Below are 16,321 nucleotides of genomic sequence, written 5' to 3'. Positions count from 1 at the left end.
TAGCGGTGGGATATGGGGTAATAAAGGGTTAATGTCACCTTGCTAATGTAAGGTGACATTAAGCCTGGTTAATAATAGAGAGATGTCAATAAGATAACTATCCATTATTAATCCAATAGTAGTAAAGGGTTAATAATACACGCATACATTATGAATAAAGTATTTTAATGAAATAAATACACACATGGGATTTAAAAATCTTCATTGTACGCTTAATCCACCTGAAGACCCTCGTTCTGTAAAAAATAATAAAAAAAAAACAAAACAACAATATCCCATACCTGTACGTCGAACAGTCATGTCCCACGCAGTAAATCCATCTGAAGGGGTTAAATAATTTTACAACCAGGGGCCTGCTAGTGCAGCTGTTGCTCCTGGTTGTAAAAACTGGGGAATGAATGGAATGCAGGGGAACGTAGCTTCGTAGACTTGCGGTGATGCGCCCCATGGTGGCATAAACTCATATGAACTGTAGCGTGGGAAAATATTCAGAAAAATTCCCACGCTACAGTTCATATGAGTCTGGGGTAATAACCATGGTCCCTCTCTAGGCTATTAATATCTGCCCTCAGTCACTGGCTTTCCCACTCTGGCAGAGAAAATTGCGCGGGAGCCCACACCATTTTTTCCCGTTATTTAACCTTTTATTTTAACACCTATAGCTCCCAAATTTTGCACACAGACACTTCTAACATTATTAGTGAGAAATATGTTGGGTTTGATAAGGAGATAGCAAAAGCCAGCAATTGAATTACCGGCTTTTAAGCTATTTAGCGTGTGTGTATATATATATATATATATATATATATATATATATATATATATATATATATATATATATATATATATATATATATATATATATATATATATATATATATATATATATATATATATATATATATATATATATATATATATATATATATATATATGCTAAATAGCTTACAACTGTATGTATGTGTGTGTATATATACATTCATACATACATAAATACATACATACAGTCAGTTGTGGCCAAAAGTATTGACACCCCTGCAATTCTGTCAGATAATACTCAGATTCTTCCTGAAAATGATTGCAAACACAATCACAGTGCGCCCGCCGAATATGCCGGCCGGCAGATTCGTTCCAAAGTACATTTTGATCACTGAGATAGATTATATCTCAGTGATCAAAATAAAAAAAAATAATAAATGACCCCCCCCCCCCTTTGTCACCCCCATAGGTAGGGACAATAAAAAATAAAGATTTTTTTTTTTCCACTAATGTTAGAATAGGGTTAGGGCTAGGGGTAGGGTTAGGGTTAGGGGTAGGGTTAGGGCTAGGGTTAGGGTTTTGGTATGTGCACACGTATTCTGGTCCTCTGCAGATTTTTCCGCTGCGGATTTGATAAATCCGCAGTGCTAAACCGCTGCGTATTTATGGCGGATTTACCACGTTTTTTCTGCGCATTTCACTGCGGTTTTACAACTGCGATTTTCTATTTGAGCAGTTGTAAAACCGCTGCGGAATCCGCACAAAGAAGTGACATGCTGCGGAATGTAAACCGCTGCGTTTCCGTGCAGTTTTTCCGCAGCATGTGTACAGCGATTTTTGTTTCCCATAGGTTTACATTGAACTGTAAACTCATGGGAAACTGTTGCGGATCCGCAGCGTTTTCCGCAGCGTGTGCACATACCTTTAGAATTAGGCTATGTGCACACGGTGCGGATTTGGCTGCGGATCCGCAGCAGTGTTCCATCAGGTTTACAGTTCCATGTAAACATATGGAAACCAAATCCGCTGTGCCCATGGTGCGGAAAATACCGCGCGGAAACGCTGCGTTGTATTTTCCGCAGCATGTCAATTCTTTGTGCGGATTCCGCAGCGTTTTACACCTGTTCCTCAATAGGAATCCGCAGGTGAAATCCGCACAAAAAATACTGGAAATCCGCGGAAAATCCGCAGGTAAAACGCAGTGCCTTTTACCCGCGGATTTTTCAAAAATGATGCTGAAAAATCTCACACGAATCCGCAACGTGGGCACATAGCCTTAGGGTTAGGGTTGGAATTAGGGTTGTGGTTAGAGGTGTGATTAGGGTTATGGCTACAGTTGGGATTAGAGTTAGGGGTGTGTTGGGGTTAGTGTTGGAGGTAGAATTGAGGGGTTACCACTGTTTAGGCACATCAGGGGTCTCCAAACGCAACATGGCGCCACCATTGATTCCAGCCAATCTCGTATTCAAAAAGTCAAATGGTGCTCCCTCACTTCCGAGCCCCGACGTGTGCCCAGTGGTTTACCCCCACATATGGGGTACCAGCATACTCAGGATAAACTGCGCAACAATTACTGGGGTCCAATTTCTCCTGTTACCCTTGTGAAAATAAAAAAATGCTTGCTAAAACATCATTTTTGAGGAAAGAAAAATGATTTTGTATTTTCACGGCTCTGCGTTGTAAACGTCTGTGAAGCACTTGGGGGTTCAAAGTGCTCACCACATATCTAGATAAGTTCCTTGGGGGGTCTAGTTTCTAAAATGGGGTCACTTGTGGGGGGTTTCTACTGTTTAGGCACACCAGGGGCTCTGCAAACGCAACGTGACGCCCGCAGACCATTCCATCAAAGTCTGCATTTCAAATGTCACTACTTCCCTTCTGAGCCCCGACGTGTGCCCAAACAGTGGTTTACCTCCACACATGGGGTATCAGCGTACTCAGGAGAAACTGGACAACAACTTTTGGGGTCCAATTTCTCCTGTAACCCTTGGGAAAATAAAAAATTCTGGGCTAAATAATTATTTTTGAGGAAAGAAAACGTATTTATTATTTTCACGGCTCTGCATTATAAACTTCTATGAATAACTTGGGGGTTCAAAGTGCTCACCACACATCTAGATAAGTTCCTTTCGGGGTCTAGTTTCCAAAATGGGGTCACTTGTGGGGGGTTTCTACTGTTAAGCCACATCAGGGGCTCTGCAAACGCAACGTGACGCCCACAGAGCATTCCATCAAAGTCTGCATTTCAAAACGTCACTACTTCACTTCCGAGCCCCGACATGTGCCCAAAGAGTGGTTTACCCCCACATATGGGGTATCAGCGTACTCAGGAGAAATTGGACAACAACTTTTGGGGTCAAATTTCTCCTGATACCCTTGGGAAAATAAAAAATTGCAGGCTAAAAGATCATTTTTGAGAAAATAATTTTTATTTTTTATTTTCATGGCTCTGCGTTATAAACTTCTGTGAAGCACTTGGGGGTTCAAAGTCCTCACCACACATCTAGATTAGTTCCTTTGGTGGACTAGTTTCCAAAATAGGGTCATTTCTGGGGGATCTCCAATGTTTAGGCACACAGGGGCTCTCCAAACGTGACATGGTGTCCGCTAATGATTGGAGCTAATTTTCCATTTAAAAAGCCAAATGGCGTGCCTTCCCTTCCGAGCCCTGCCGTGCGCCCAAATAGTGGTTTACCCCCACATATGGGGTATCAGCGTACTCAGGACAAACTGGACAACAACATTTATGGTCCAATTTCTCCTATTACCCTTGGCAAAATAGGAAATTCCAGGCTAAAATATCATTTTTGAGGAAAGAAAAATTATTTTTTATTTTCATGGCTCTGCGTTATAAACTTCTGTGAAGCACCTGGGGGTTTAAAGTGCTCAATATGCATCTAGATAAGTTCCTTGGGGGGTCTAGTTTCCAAAATGGGGTCACTTGTGGGGGAGCTCCAATGTTTAGGCACACAGGGGCTCTCCAAACGCAACATGGTGTCCGCTAACAATTGGAGCTAATTTTCCATTCAAAAAGTCAAATGGCGCGCCTTCCCTTCCGAGCCCTGCCGAGTGCCCAAACAGTGGTTTACCCCCACATATGAGGTATCATCGTACTCTGGAGAAATTGCCCAACAAATTTTATGATCCATTTTATCCTATTGCCCATGTGAAAATGAAAAAATTGAGGCGAAAATAATTTTTTTGTGAAAAAAAAAAGTACTTTTTCATTTTTACAGATCAATTTGTGAAGCACCTGAGGGTTTAAAGTGCTCACTAGGCATCTAAATAAGTTCCTTGGGGGGTCTAGTTTCCAAAATGGGGTCACTTGTGGGGGAGCGCCAATGTTTAGGCACACAGGAGCTCTCCAAACGCGACATGGTGTCCGCTAACGATGGAGATAATTTTTCATTCAAAAAGTCAAATGGCGCTCCTTCCCTTCCGAGCCTTACCATGTGCCCAAACAGTGGTTTACCCCCACATATGAGGTATCAGTGTACTCAGGAGAAATTGCCCAACAAATTTTAGGATCCATTTTATCCTGTTGCCCATGTGAAAATGAAAAAATTGAGGCTAAAAGAATTTTTTTGTGAAAAAAAAAAGTACTTTTTCATTTTTACGGATCAATTTGTGAAGCACCTGGGGGTTCAAAGTGCTCACTATGCATCTAGATAAGTTCCTTGGGGCGTCTAGTTTCCAAAATGGGGTCACTTGTGGGGGAGCTCCAATTTTTAGGCACACGGGGGCTCTCCAAACGTGACATGGTGTCCGCTAAAGAGTGGAGCCAATTTTTGATTCAAAAAGTCAAGTGGCGCTCCTTCCCTTCCAAGCCCTGCCGTGCGCCCAAACAGTGGTTTACCCCCACATATGAGGTATCAGCGTACTCAGGACAAATTGGACATCAACTTTCGTGGTTCAGTTTCTCCTTTTACCATTGGGAAAATAAAAAAATTGTTGCTAAAAGATAATTTTTGTGACTAAAAAGTTAAATGTTCATTTTTTCCATCCATGTTGCTTCTGCTGCTGTGAAGCACCTGAAGGGTTAATAAACTTCTTGAATGTGGTTTTGAGTACCTTGAGGGGTGCAGTTTTTAGAATGGTGTCACTTTTGGGTATTTTCAGCCATATAGACCCCTCAAACTGACTTCAAATGTGAGGTGGTCCTTAAAAAAATGGTTTTGTAAATTTCGTTGTAAAAATGAGAAATCGCTGGTCAAATTTTAACCCTTATAACTTCCTAGCAAAAAAAAATTTGTTTCCAAAATTGTGCTGATGTAAAGTAAACATGTGGGAAATGTTATTTATTAACTATTTTGTGTCACATAACTCTCTGGTTTAACAGAATAAAAATTCAAAATGTGAAAAATGCGAAATTTTCAAAATTTTCGCCAAATTTCCGTTTTTATCACAAATAAACGCAGAATTTTTTTACCTAAATTTACCACTAACATGAAGCCAAATATGTCACGAAAAACAATCTCAGAACCGCTAGGATCCGTTGAAGCGTTCCTGAGTTATTACCTCATAAAGGGACACTGGTCAGAATTGCAAAAAACGGCAAGGTCTTTAAGGTCAAAATAGGCTGGGTCATGAAGGGGTTAAGGAATGAAGGTCAGTCAGTCCGAAAAATTGGGAAAACTTTGAAAGTGTTCTCAAGTGCAGTGGCAAAAACCATAAAGCGCTACAAAGTGGCTTACATGAGGACCGCCCCAGAAAAGGAAGACCAAGAGTCACATCTGCTTCTGAGGATAAGTTTATCTGAGTCACCAGCCTCAGAAATCACAGGTTAACAGCAGCTCAGATTAGAGACCAGGTCAATGCCACACAGAGTTCTAGCAGCAGACATATCTCTACAACAACTGTTACGAGGAGACTTTGTGCAGCAGGCCTTCATAGTAAAATAGCTGCTAGGAAACCACTGCTAAGGACCGGCAACAAGAAGAAAAGACTTGTTTGGGCTAAAGAACACAAGGAATGGACATTAGACCAGTGAAAATCTGTGCTTTGGTCTGATGAGTCCAAATTTGAGATCTTTGTTTCCAACCACCGTGTCTTTGTGCGGCCCAGAAAAGTTGAACGGATGGACTCTACATGTCTGGTTCCCACCCTGAAGCATGGAGGAGGAGGTGTGATGTGTGGGGGTGCTTTGCTGGTGACACTGTTGGGGATTTTTTCAAAATTGAGGGCATACTGAACCAGCATGGCTACCACAGCATCTTGCAGAGGCATGCTATTCCATCCAGTTTGCGTTTAGTTGGACCATCATTTATTTTTCAACATGACAATGACCCCAAACACACCTCCACACTGTGTAAGGGCTATTTGACCAAGAAGGAGAGTGATGGGGTGCTACGCCAGATGACCTGGACTCCACAGTCACCAGACCTGAACGCAATCGAGATGGTTTGGAGTGAGCTGGACCGCAGAGTGAAGGCAAAAGGGCCAACAAGTGATAAGCATATCTGGGAACTCCTTCAAGATTTTTGGAAGACCTTTCCCGGAGACTACCTCTTGAAGCTCATCGAGTGAATGCCAAGAGTGTGCAAAGCAGTCATCAAAGCAAAAGGTGGCTACTTTGAAGAACCTAGAATATAAGACACAATTTCAGTTGTTTCACACGGATGACATACGGATCACTGTTCAGGGAACATTTCTGTGTATTTTGTCTGTAACAAATGGACCTTATTTTTATACGTCCAGCCTAAGGGGTATGAGACTTTCAGATTTCTGCTGTGTGGCAGATTCCCACAATGATTAGCCCCATTATCATCCTGTGGGGTAGTTTCCGTGTGGAAACTTCTGAAACCATTTTACATTCCACCTCAGAGACAGTAATGTGGACTTTTTCTACTGCATGTGATCAAGGTTACAGAAACCTCGTTCACAATCATGAGACTTGAAGTTTCCAAAGATTGGATGAGTATTTTTGTGTCGATTCTGATACGTGTGACCAGACCCTATACAGAATATGTAGAGAAGGGGGATATAAATGTGTAGGTTCACACTTTGAAGATATTTAGTAAAATGTTTGAGAGAAAGAAGGGGTATCAGTAGAAGGACGAAGGGGAATGAAAATCTAAATGAGCTGAAGAGACCAGTCTGGGTATGTCATACTGTTTACAGAATACACCAGAAGCTATCAGTAGCTGGGCAATCTCTACCCAACTAGATATTTGAGAAATAAAGGCGACATTTTGGGCCATCACAATTATTAGGGATGTTTTGTTGCCCTCAGCTGAGACAGTGACTCAACACTTTGGAGTCTTTGGGAGATCAGCTATTAATCTTTGTCTTGGGAGGATGTGAGGGAAATATAAGGCAAGAATTACACCCACATGCATTTCTGTGTGCGTCCTGGAGATCAGTGACCGACATTTTGTCATTGGTTGCTCTGCCAGCATTATTCAATATGAGGTTCAAGCATGTTATAGCGGCAAATATCCCACACTGATGTTCTCTGTTACTAATTAGTATAACATAGTCACACACAGTATTTTTACATTTAGATGCGCAATTGCTCCACCTAATAATCCTAGATGTCTGTGGCTGTCAGTAAAACCAAGGAAAAATCTTAACTTAGAACTTCCATGAATTGGAAGCAGATGTGAATACCGAATATAACATTAGGAAGATTGATCTTCCTACAGAGCGGTCATCCATCAAGTCACCAAGGCTGGAGCTGAAGGCCATTAATAATAAAATAATAATATAAATTTCTATATAAATGAAGGGTGAAGGTGTTCCTCTCTACTATACTCATCATTCAAAAGGCTCTTAAAATCATGAATGAGAAGTGACAAAAACATTAAGATGGGTCTCTAATTATTTCAAAACTCTTGACCATCTTTGGGGAAGTTCTGATGCCCCCTTTCCATCCTCATGCATTTATTTAACAGCTGCGGTGGATCGTGACTCCTTCCGCGGCTGTTTGAGGCACATGTCAGCTGTTCAAAACAGCTGACATGTGCCAGAAAAGATGTGGGCTCAGCGTCGGAGCCAACATCAATGGGAGGGAGTCCAATATTGGTGTACTATTACGCCCGATGTCGGAAAGGGGATAAATGACGCTTCTGTTCTGTGTTTAATAGTCTTTTATTCAATAGCCTTGCATCCAAAAATATGAAAATTGATATTACTTTCCAGGTGCCACTTAAACTCTGCCTCTCTGTAACTGTAACTCTACAGCTAAATGTAAATATTACCTGGTCCTGATTGCCAATTTCCAGCCAACATATTCTCCCTAAATTTGAATGGTAAAATGACTATGTTGTGCATACAGCCACAGCCTAACCAAATCATATGCAGGGAGCAGTAGGATTAATTTGGTGAAGCCCCATCAACTTGACCTGTCTTGATGATGCATGTTCAAGTGTACACTGCCACACTCTCGTCATTTAGATGGTGGGGATCTGGGGTCCAAATTCTGCACATTGGCCCACTAGAGGGATTTTCCAGAGGACCAGTCCGAGCATTGCCTCTGGGATTGGTTGATACTGCAACATCCCCCTGTAGTGGTGAGGTCACCACTGCAACCCTGTCAATAAAGACTGGAGGAAGTGGTATCGGACAGGCAGTGCTGAAGTGGCATCGGCTGTGTAAGTAATTTTTTTTTTTTTTTTTAGATAGAACAAGAATAATTTAGAAACAAAATGGAAAAAAAGATTTTAAAAATTATATTTCTCCTACACCACTCCAAAAATACTAGGGGCTTAGTTAGACAATTCATTGGCCTATCATATGAACTCACTTTCATTGCTGAGCAACACGTAAAGTAATGGGTCAGAACTCACCCTGATCAAGTCTTCAAACCTCTCCCCATAGACTTTTTAAGGTAGACAACAGATTAAATGTGTTCCAACCTAATTAGCTTTTTCGGAAAAATGCCACAATAAGCATATCAAAATGAAAGGAAATTTACTGTAAAGGTATGGGCCCTACCATTAGATATTATCTAGAGCAGCGGTATTTGATCAGTATTGTTCTCCAGCTGTTGGAAAATGACAGCGTTCGCTGCTGGACATGCAGGGAGTTCTAGTTTTGTAAAAGCTTCATCAGTTGAGGCATGCTGGACCACTGGTCTGGAGATTGCCTAGGCTTTTGGAATTTCTTATTTTTTTCTACTAAGGAGAATATTCTTAAATGTATTTTATGTTTTATCAGTTCTGTGGGGCAGTAACTTTGCATATGAATAAAGACTCATGACAGTGTTTCCTATTTTGTAGCTGCTTTTAGAACATCAGGATGCGATTTCTCCAGACCACAATGACGTTCTACATGAGCTTCTCGAGGCGCTTGGTACCGTGCCTGATGTTGAGTCTTTTCTTGGTAAAACACAGCTATTTAATTGCATTTAATGTCTTTGTTTGTGCTTATGTGGTTTACTGTTGTCACATAACTTCCTCTTTTGGCGTTCTGTGGGGGACAAGATAAGATGAATATTAGTTGCTATTACTTTTGAAACCGTGAAACTTCTCTGACACAAGGACCCACATTTCCAGCGAAAACCAGTCTTTGACAGAAATGGACGGCTAATATACCTAAAGCATAAGTAATGAAAAACCTGTAAAATAAAAATTTGGTAAATCTTGGGTGCTCTTTGAAAAGGGATGGATTTTTGGAGAGAATTCACTCTTGAAGGCCTTTCCGTCAGGAATTCTTAACTTTTATTTTACTTTAAATGAAATAGAGGTCAAGATGTGTTCAACATGAATTGTAACAGCTGGGAATCTTGGGTATGTTTTTTAGCTTGGTTCAGCCATGGTATGTGTTCCCCGTTCAGTAGACTTATTGCCTTTCCATTGTTGCCTTATCTCATTCTTGTCTTGAATGTCTGTTTGTGGAGCACCTGCCCTGATAAGAGCCACCCCAAACTGGAAGCGAACCTTGCCCGGAAATTACAGTCTCTAATGCTTAGAAAGCTGATGAATCCATTTTTTTTCTGAAGGCTCATAAGAGGATCATTGTAGCAGTTGGTGTGTTGTCATCGAAGCACTGCCCTCACTCCGGACACCTGGGGCACGATTAATCATGACTGTCGTTGATTTGATGAGGTGGCGTGCTGAAGTCAGATGCTTCTGATTCCTGAAGAAGCATATGCCACATCATAAAACAGGAGCATTGAACAAGTGGCTTAGACCTTTGTGTGCTCCTCGCCACAAATCCTTCTGAAGCTGCTTTGAATATTAGCGGTCACCACACCCCCTTCTGTCCTAGCTCTGCCCATTTAGGCTGAGCTGTAAAAAAAAAAAAAAAAACTGCATGAAGACGTCGGTAGTCTCAAAATGTAGATGCTACTCCAAGTTGCGCCTAAATTTTGCAAAATTTCAAAGCTTTTACATCAGAATTCTGTCGCGAAGGCTTTGATGCATCTGGCCCCATGTTGTATAAACCATAGTGAGTTAATTTGTTTATCTGATTTGGGCGTATGCAAAATTCAATCAACTTCATAAAACAAATAAAATCAAATCCAATAAACAAGTCATTATATATTGACATGAGGGTGCCGCATTTGTATTAAAACCACTGTATAATTGTCTTATCAGTGCTTTCCGTATGAGAACTGTCTCTCCAGTCACTGCTGCGCAGGTCTGAATATAAGTTAATTCATTTGTGACAGTAATGTGAGAAACTATGGCCGCCCCACTTGGACTTTGCATGAATGAACTGCAGCGTTATACATTTTTTGTGGTATGAGGGTGCATGAAGCCAATATTTATCGAACACTTTGTGCGCTGTGTGAAGAAAATGTTTTCTCGCAAAGAAGGGTTTAAGAATGGATAGAAAAGGTCAAGGTTGGTTCAAAAAGTGTCAGCAATGAAGAAGGAGCTGGGCACCCATCCACAACTAATGACACCATTGTGCACATAAACTGATTCTGTTGGAGAGATTGACTATCCCGTTTGGTCACCTGAAAGAAGTCCTACAAAGACAAACATCCATGTCTGATAAAGAGGTGAAGACAGCCGTGTATTTGGGGCTCAGCCTAAAGTATTTTTTGATGAAGGAATCTAAAAGGTTGTTAATTGGACAAAGTGCATTGAAAATAAGCTAAGTTACGTTATAAAATGATGTATTTGGAATTTAAAAAAGAGTGCGATTATTTCTGACTTGCCTTCGTAGATTAAATAAAGTTACGTCCAGGTAACTCTAAAAAGTTCCCCTGAATTTAATCACAAATGGGAACATTTTTTAAAACTCTTACCACAATGGCGTAACGACATTTGGAGGAATTATCTAAAGATATTCTAACACATAGATAGTTCTACATTGGTGTACTAAGTACGCTTTTTGCATCCATTTTAAAGCGGAGTGTCCTGACCTGACTGAGTTAAATGAACCAGTCAGTCAGCATTGAGGATTCTTCTGATGCCTCAGTACAGGCCAGGGTATTAAACTTGCTTTCAAGATTGAACCATACTCCTCTCATGTGAAAGTAGCCAATATACATGTGTGTACATACTGCTCTTCCTGATAAGGGATCTGTATAGAAAAGAAATGGTGGGGCAGATGTGAATATACTCATTTTTGAACACTAACGTGACTTTCTATTTCTTTTCATGGCAGGCGAGGGAGCAGTGGACTCCAGTGATCCCAACAAAGAGAATGCCCTGAGTCAAATGGCAAAAACAGAAATCTCTCTCTCATTAACTAGCAAATTTGATTTGCGGGAAGGAGAAGACAAAGATATGAAGAGCCTAATGATCAAGTAGGTTATTTAACATGAAAATTGTTTTATTCAAGAAGTAAATGCACCGAAACCACTACGGTAAACTCCTAAAAAAACTCCTAGGAAAGAGGTTTTCCCATAGAAGCCCCTTCTGGCAGGAAATCCCATGTAGTTTTCTCTATGAAGCCCTATATTCTAATTCAGTTTTTTTTTTACATTCTTAATTGTGACATTTATACCACTTGACACTGGCCACATATATAGATTTATATGATCTTGGACGATGTTAGAGCTATAGTATGTATAAGATCAATCATTGGCTGAAATCACTACCTCGGGAATCCATACTTGCCGCCTGCTGCTTCTGTAGCCATACACATCCGATAACTGTGGACCAAGCGATTGTTTGGGTGACTATATTAAATGGTCGGCCCATCCCACAAAAATCAGTGGGTTTGGTAGACTTCAATGTTTAGGTTGTATTCACATCTTGGTCTCTAATTAGATAATTTTTGGTAATAAAAAAATAGTGCTGTATGCTCTTGCCAGTCTTATTGAGTGTGTGAACTGGAGTCAGTCACTCCAGATTCATTAAAAGTCACATCTGAAAAGTGGCATGTGCTTCCTTTTGTCGCAACACAAATCTTGCTGCAGTCAGGGACTCGAGTAAGATTTATGGCTTACGAACTGTGACGTCTTGCCCCATCTCACTAGAACCCCACCCATTTTGACACAGCCGAGCAAAACTGGCTCAAAAATTGCAACATTATTACACAACTTCGAGTTGCGCAAAAATTTAGTGACAGTGTTTTACTAAAGATTTTGGGTCGAAAACACTTTGATGTGGGACCTATGTCTACTGTCCCTGTCGAAATGGTGGAAACTTTATAAGTTTCTGAGGTCCATCTGCTGCATGAAGGATACTAGCAGCGGCTTCGGCAGAACAGTAATATGTGTGTGTATATATATAAATGTGTAAACATATGTGTTATATATTAAAATCTATAACTTCAAATCAACAAAATGTACAAGAATTACAAAAGCCTACTGGGTTCCAGTAGTGTTTGAAGGAGAAGTTTTTATTTTATTACTTTAAGACAAGCACTCAAGTGTTTTTCCTTATTTCAGCACTGGAGTGGTCCTTCTAATCTAAGCTCCCTGCCCCTACTCCCATGCTTACCCACCGCCGTCTTCACCTTTTATCGCTGCCGCTCTCCTCCATTTCTTGCAGTTTGTGACCTGCTGGCTTCTCCATTGGTTGTTGGTTGAGCCAGAGGTCACTTTTCAATGCACGTCAATGTTCTGGCCTTGTTCTGGCTCTCATAAATTTGCAATGTGACCGCTATGTCTGACTTCCGACCAGTCAGAAGTTGCAGTCACAAGATGTCACTGTGGGACCGGAGCGGCACCGATAAAAGATGATGACAGTGTTGGGTATGGTAAGAATGAGAGTAGGGGCAGGGACCTTAGATTAGGAGCTTCACTCCAGCACTGATAAAACCATTCTGGTGTCAGTGGTGCTTTATATTCTAGATGTATAAAATACTCTTTGGAGGCTAATCTACTTTCTCACTGGTCATTTAATTGCTTGTAGTTGCTAATCACTCTGCTCTTGTGCTGCAGTGTAAAGCATTGGGCAGGGACAGCATTTTAGATTACATCACACTATATTTTTGGACAATGTTACATGAATTGTGTTCCCTGATCACTAATGTTGGATGAAGCTAAGAGACAACCCCCGGTCTGGACAACTGCTGTAGTCTTGACTGTTCCTTACACATTTCTACTTGTGTACATTGGGGTATACATGAGCCGGGTGATATTTTCTTTTTGGCGACTTTTGCTTAGAATCTGCGTAGTTTGCCTGCGTCGAGGCTGGACTGCATTCTTTCCCATGCGTTTGGACATTAGGTTCCTTTCTTGGCTGTAATAGTTAAACAAACTACATGGGAACGATTACGATACAACATTTCAATGTCACAAATGTTTTTTCATATTTTTTGACCGTCTGACAAATAAAGGTATCACATACGCTGTTTATTATATTTGCAAACTAAAGACTATCTTATTCCCTCCCTTATTGTTCATGCGGTATACTTACCCTTTGTATTTTTGGTATGGATAACAGAAAATGTGATAATTATTTAGATCTGTTTAATTACTAAAACAGTGCCACACTTGTCCATTGGTTGTGTCTGGTATTACATCTTATTACAAAAAAAAAAATTGGTGTGGAAAAGTAATAGGCACAGCTCATGGATAAGAATTGTGTGATGGTCCTGGCATCTATTCCTCAGCCATCTTTTTCCAAATTAGAATGGTCCCCAAATGACAAGTTGATCACAGGGTATCAAGCTTTTGAGCACCCCCCATCCCTCCCGGCCCCCAGTCATCAGCCGTTATTTATGTAGGATCATGGTGGTCGGCTAAATATATTTATGAGCCCCCCCAATGAACATATTCTACAAAGGTCATGAGCAGTTTTCTAAACCAGACAAGAGTTTCACATAGAGATACAGAACGGTGGGCACTGATAAAATGGCAAAAGCTGAGACATTCCAGCTGGAAACTATTTCTGGAATTTACAAAACTTGTCACATCTAGACCTTGTTATTTCTCTGGTGTAATTATAGTATTGCTCCTGGAATATACGGCATAGCGGACCTTTTGATGTTTAACGTCTTGGAAACATTCTTCTTCCTTTCATTACAGAACTAAGAAGTTGATAGTAGATGTTATTCGTACGCAGCCTGGAGAAAGACTCCTTGAAATCTTGGAGACACCGGCTTCTCTGCCACAGGTATGGACATCCGTGTCATGTGTCACTTATTAGTGGCGTTTTCTGACTCTTCAGGTATCTGATCTTATGTATGTAGCTTCCATTGATGCAATCGATCAGCTATCGGGTGAATACCATGGATTGTCTGATTGCATTAGGAGTGGGATATATGGGTAACAAGGGAACAATCAGTCATTCACTCTGATTTGTTGAAAACAAATGGGAAGTATAAGGATAATAATAATAATAATATTATTATAATTATTATTATAATTAATAATAATAATATTATTATTATTATTATTATTATTATTATTAAATAAATAAAGTATAAGGATGGCTGACGAATGGTGACTAGATGACTAAGTCATAGCATGACTAAGTCATAGCATCTCCAAAATAATTATTATTATTATTATAATTAATAATAATAATATTATTATTATTATTATTATTAAATAAATAAAGTATAAGGATGGCTGACGAATGGTGACTAGATGACTAAGTCATAGCATCTCCAAAATGGGGGGTTTTAACAGTATGCAGTGGTCGGTACCTATCAGAAGTGGCTCATAGAAAGACTACTGAAATGACCTTGTAGTACTTGACGCCCAATGTTGTTTGAAGAACATGGGTAGCAAGTCCCACAGAGCTATTGTAGCAAAAATTGTTGAAAATGGTAATAATGGCAGTGTTATAGTAAGTAGAGATGAGCGAACCCGAATTTAAAAGTTCAGGGTTCATACCAGACCGTTGTTTTCCAATACTAAACTACGAACATGAAATTCTCACAGAAGTCTGTTTTAATGTTTAATATTGTAGGGAAAGTCTGAGGAAACAGAGAGAGCGATTCCTGCTCCAAAGTTCAGATCCCTAATGTTTTCAGTGGTGTTCTGGTTCAAGTTGGGATACAGGTCTGGTACCCGAACCGAACTTTGGACTAAAGTTTGGGTCAGGTATCATAACCCCAACTGCCACAGGTCCGCCTCATCTCTAATAAAGGAAGGTGTCAGATTGTTATATAAGGGGACACGTAGCCTCATAGTCCACTTGTAGACTTTTAAGCCCTATCAAATACATCAAAGAGAGGCTATTAAGGTTACATTTGGATGAGGCGTCACAAAACTGTTCTGTTTGGTGTCTTGTGCAGGTTTCCAAATTCGCAATTTGTGGCCTCACCTCTAGGCTGCACTTCACTTACAGAAGTTGAGGTACAGAAGGCCAAATTGTTAATTAAATAAGAACAAATAATTGGCAAAGTTGTTAATGGCCTATTAGATATATTTAGACACATTTCCAGTATCTTACGTTCATTTGACAAAAAAAAACATATTTTCTTGTATAAATTAACCCAAACCACCTTCTAGATCGTTTCTGTAGACCAACTCACTAAGTTTATCATACACTCTGCCTCTAGGAAAATGAACACTTGAAGGTTATTGAGAAGCGGGCTGCTCTTGATGCCAGGACACCAGATAAAATGAAGAGAAGTCAATCTGTTTTGGAAGATGGGCAGCTCCCTTTGGAACAAAAGAAAAGGAAAATCCTAAGAAATCTCCGCAATTTAGAACAGGCTGGACTAGTGACAGAGGAAATGAAGTACCAAGAAATTATCAATGAGATTGCTAAGGTTGTGCAGTTTTCTTTCTTGCTCATTTTCATATTGTTTAAAGTAATTGCCCAAACCCGACAAGTGGCGGTGTGACGGCACTCCATGCATTGTGTATGAGACTTTTGGAGATAGACCGGAGCGCTGTGCTTTGTGATCTCCAGCAGTCTCATAGATAATGAATAGAGCAGTGGCGGCATGCCATTCTAATAGGGTATTTCAAAACCCTATTTTCTGGATGGGTATGGGTCCGATCAATCAGACCCCCAGCAATCAGATAGGCGCTGTTAAATTATCACCTATCAACTTGGAATAACTAATTTTTAAGCAACAACATATTTTTACAATATTGAACTTCTACTGTAATGTGTGGGGTGATAAGGTGCCATAATTTCCCTTCAACACACAGCAAAGGGAACACAGGTTCTGCAATAATCTTTCATACGCATATAGAATATATTTATTCCTCTGGGAGGGGGGTTTGAGACAATAGGCTATCAAATAAGCATTC

The 16,321-nt window shown here is 40.2% G+C and overlaps 1 protein-coding gene across 2 annotated transcripts in view; it reads left to right on the top strand.

Moving 5' to 3' along the window:
• IQGAP2 (IQ motif containing GTPase activating protein 2) overlaps positions 1 to 16,321 on the top strand; it is a 416,134-nt gene that overhangs the window by 385,242 nt on the left and 14,571 nt on the right. For both annotated transcript variants that reach the window (XM_069750108.1, XM_069750099.1), the window contains 4 exons: positions 8,979 to 9,081; positions 11,320 to 11,461; positions 14,135 to 14,222; positions 15,619 to 15,831. In XM_069750108.1, the coding sequence (XP_069606209.1) occupies positions 8,979 to 9,081; positions 11,320 to 11,461; positions 14,135 to 14,222; positions 15,619 to 15,831 (546 nt within the window). The remainder of the gene's footprint in view (positions 1 to 8,978; positions 9,082 to 11,319; positions 11,462 to 14,134; positions 14,223 to 15,618; positions 15,832 to 16,321) is intronic.

This window comes from Ranitomeya imitator, chromosome 1 (genome assembly GCF_032444005.1).
Source record: "Ranitomeya imitator isolate aRanImi1 chromosome 1, aRanImi1.pri, whole genome shotgun sequence".
Classification (NCBI taxonomy): Eukaryota; Metazoa; Chordata; class Amphibia; order Anura; family Dendrobatidae; genus Ranitomeya; species Ranitomeya imitator.
Note: the sequence above shows the minus strand (reverse complement) of the source record. Positions and strands in the feature narration are given on the sequence as shown.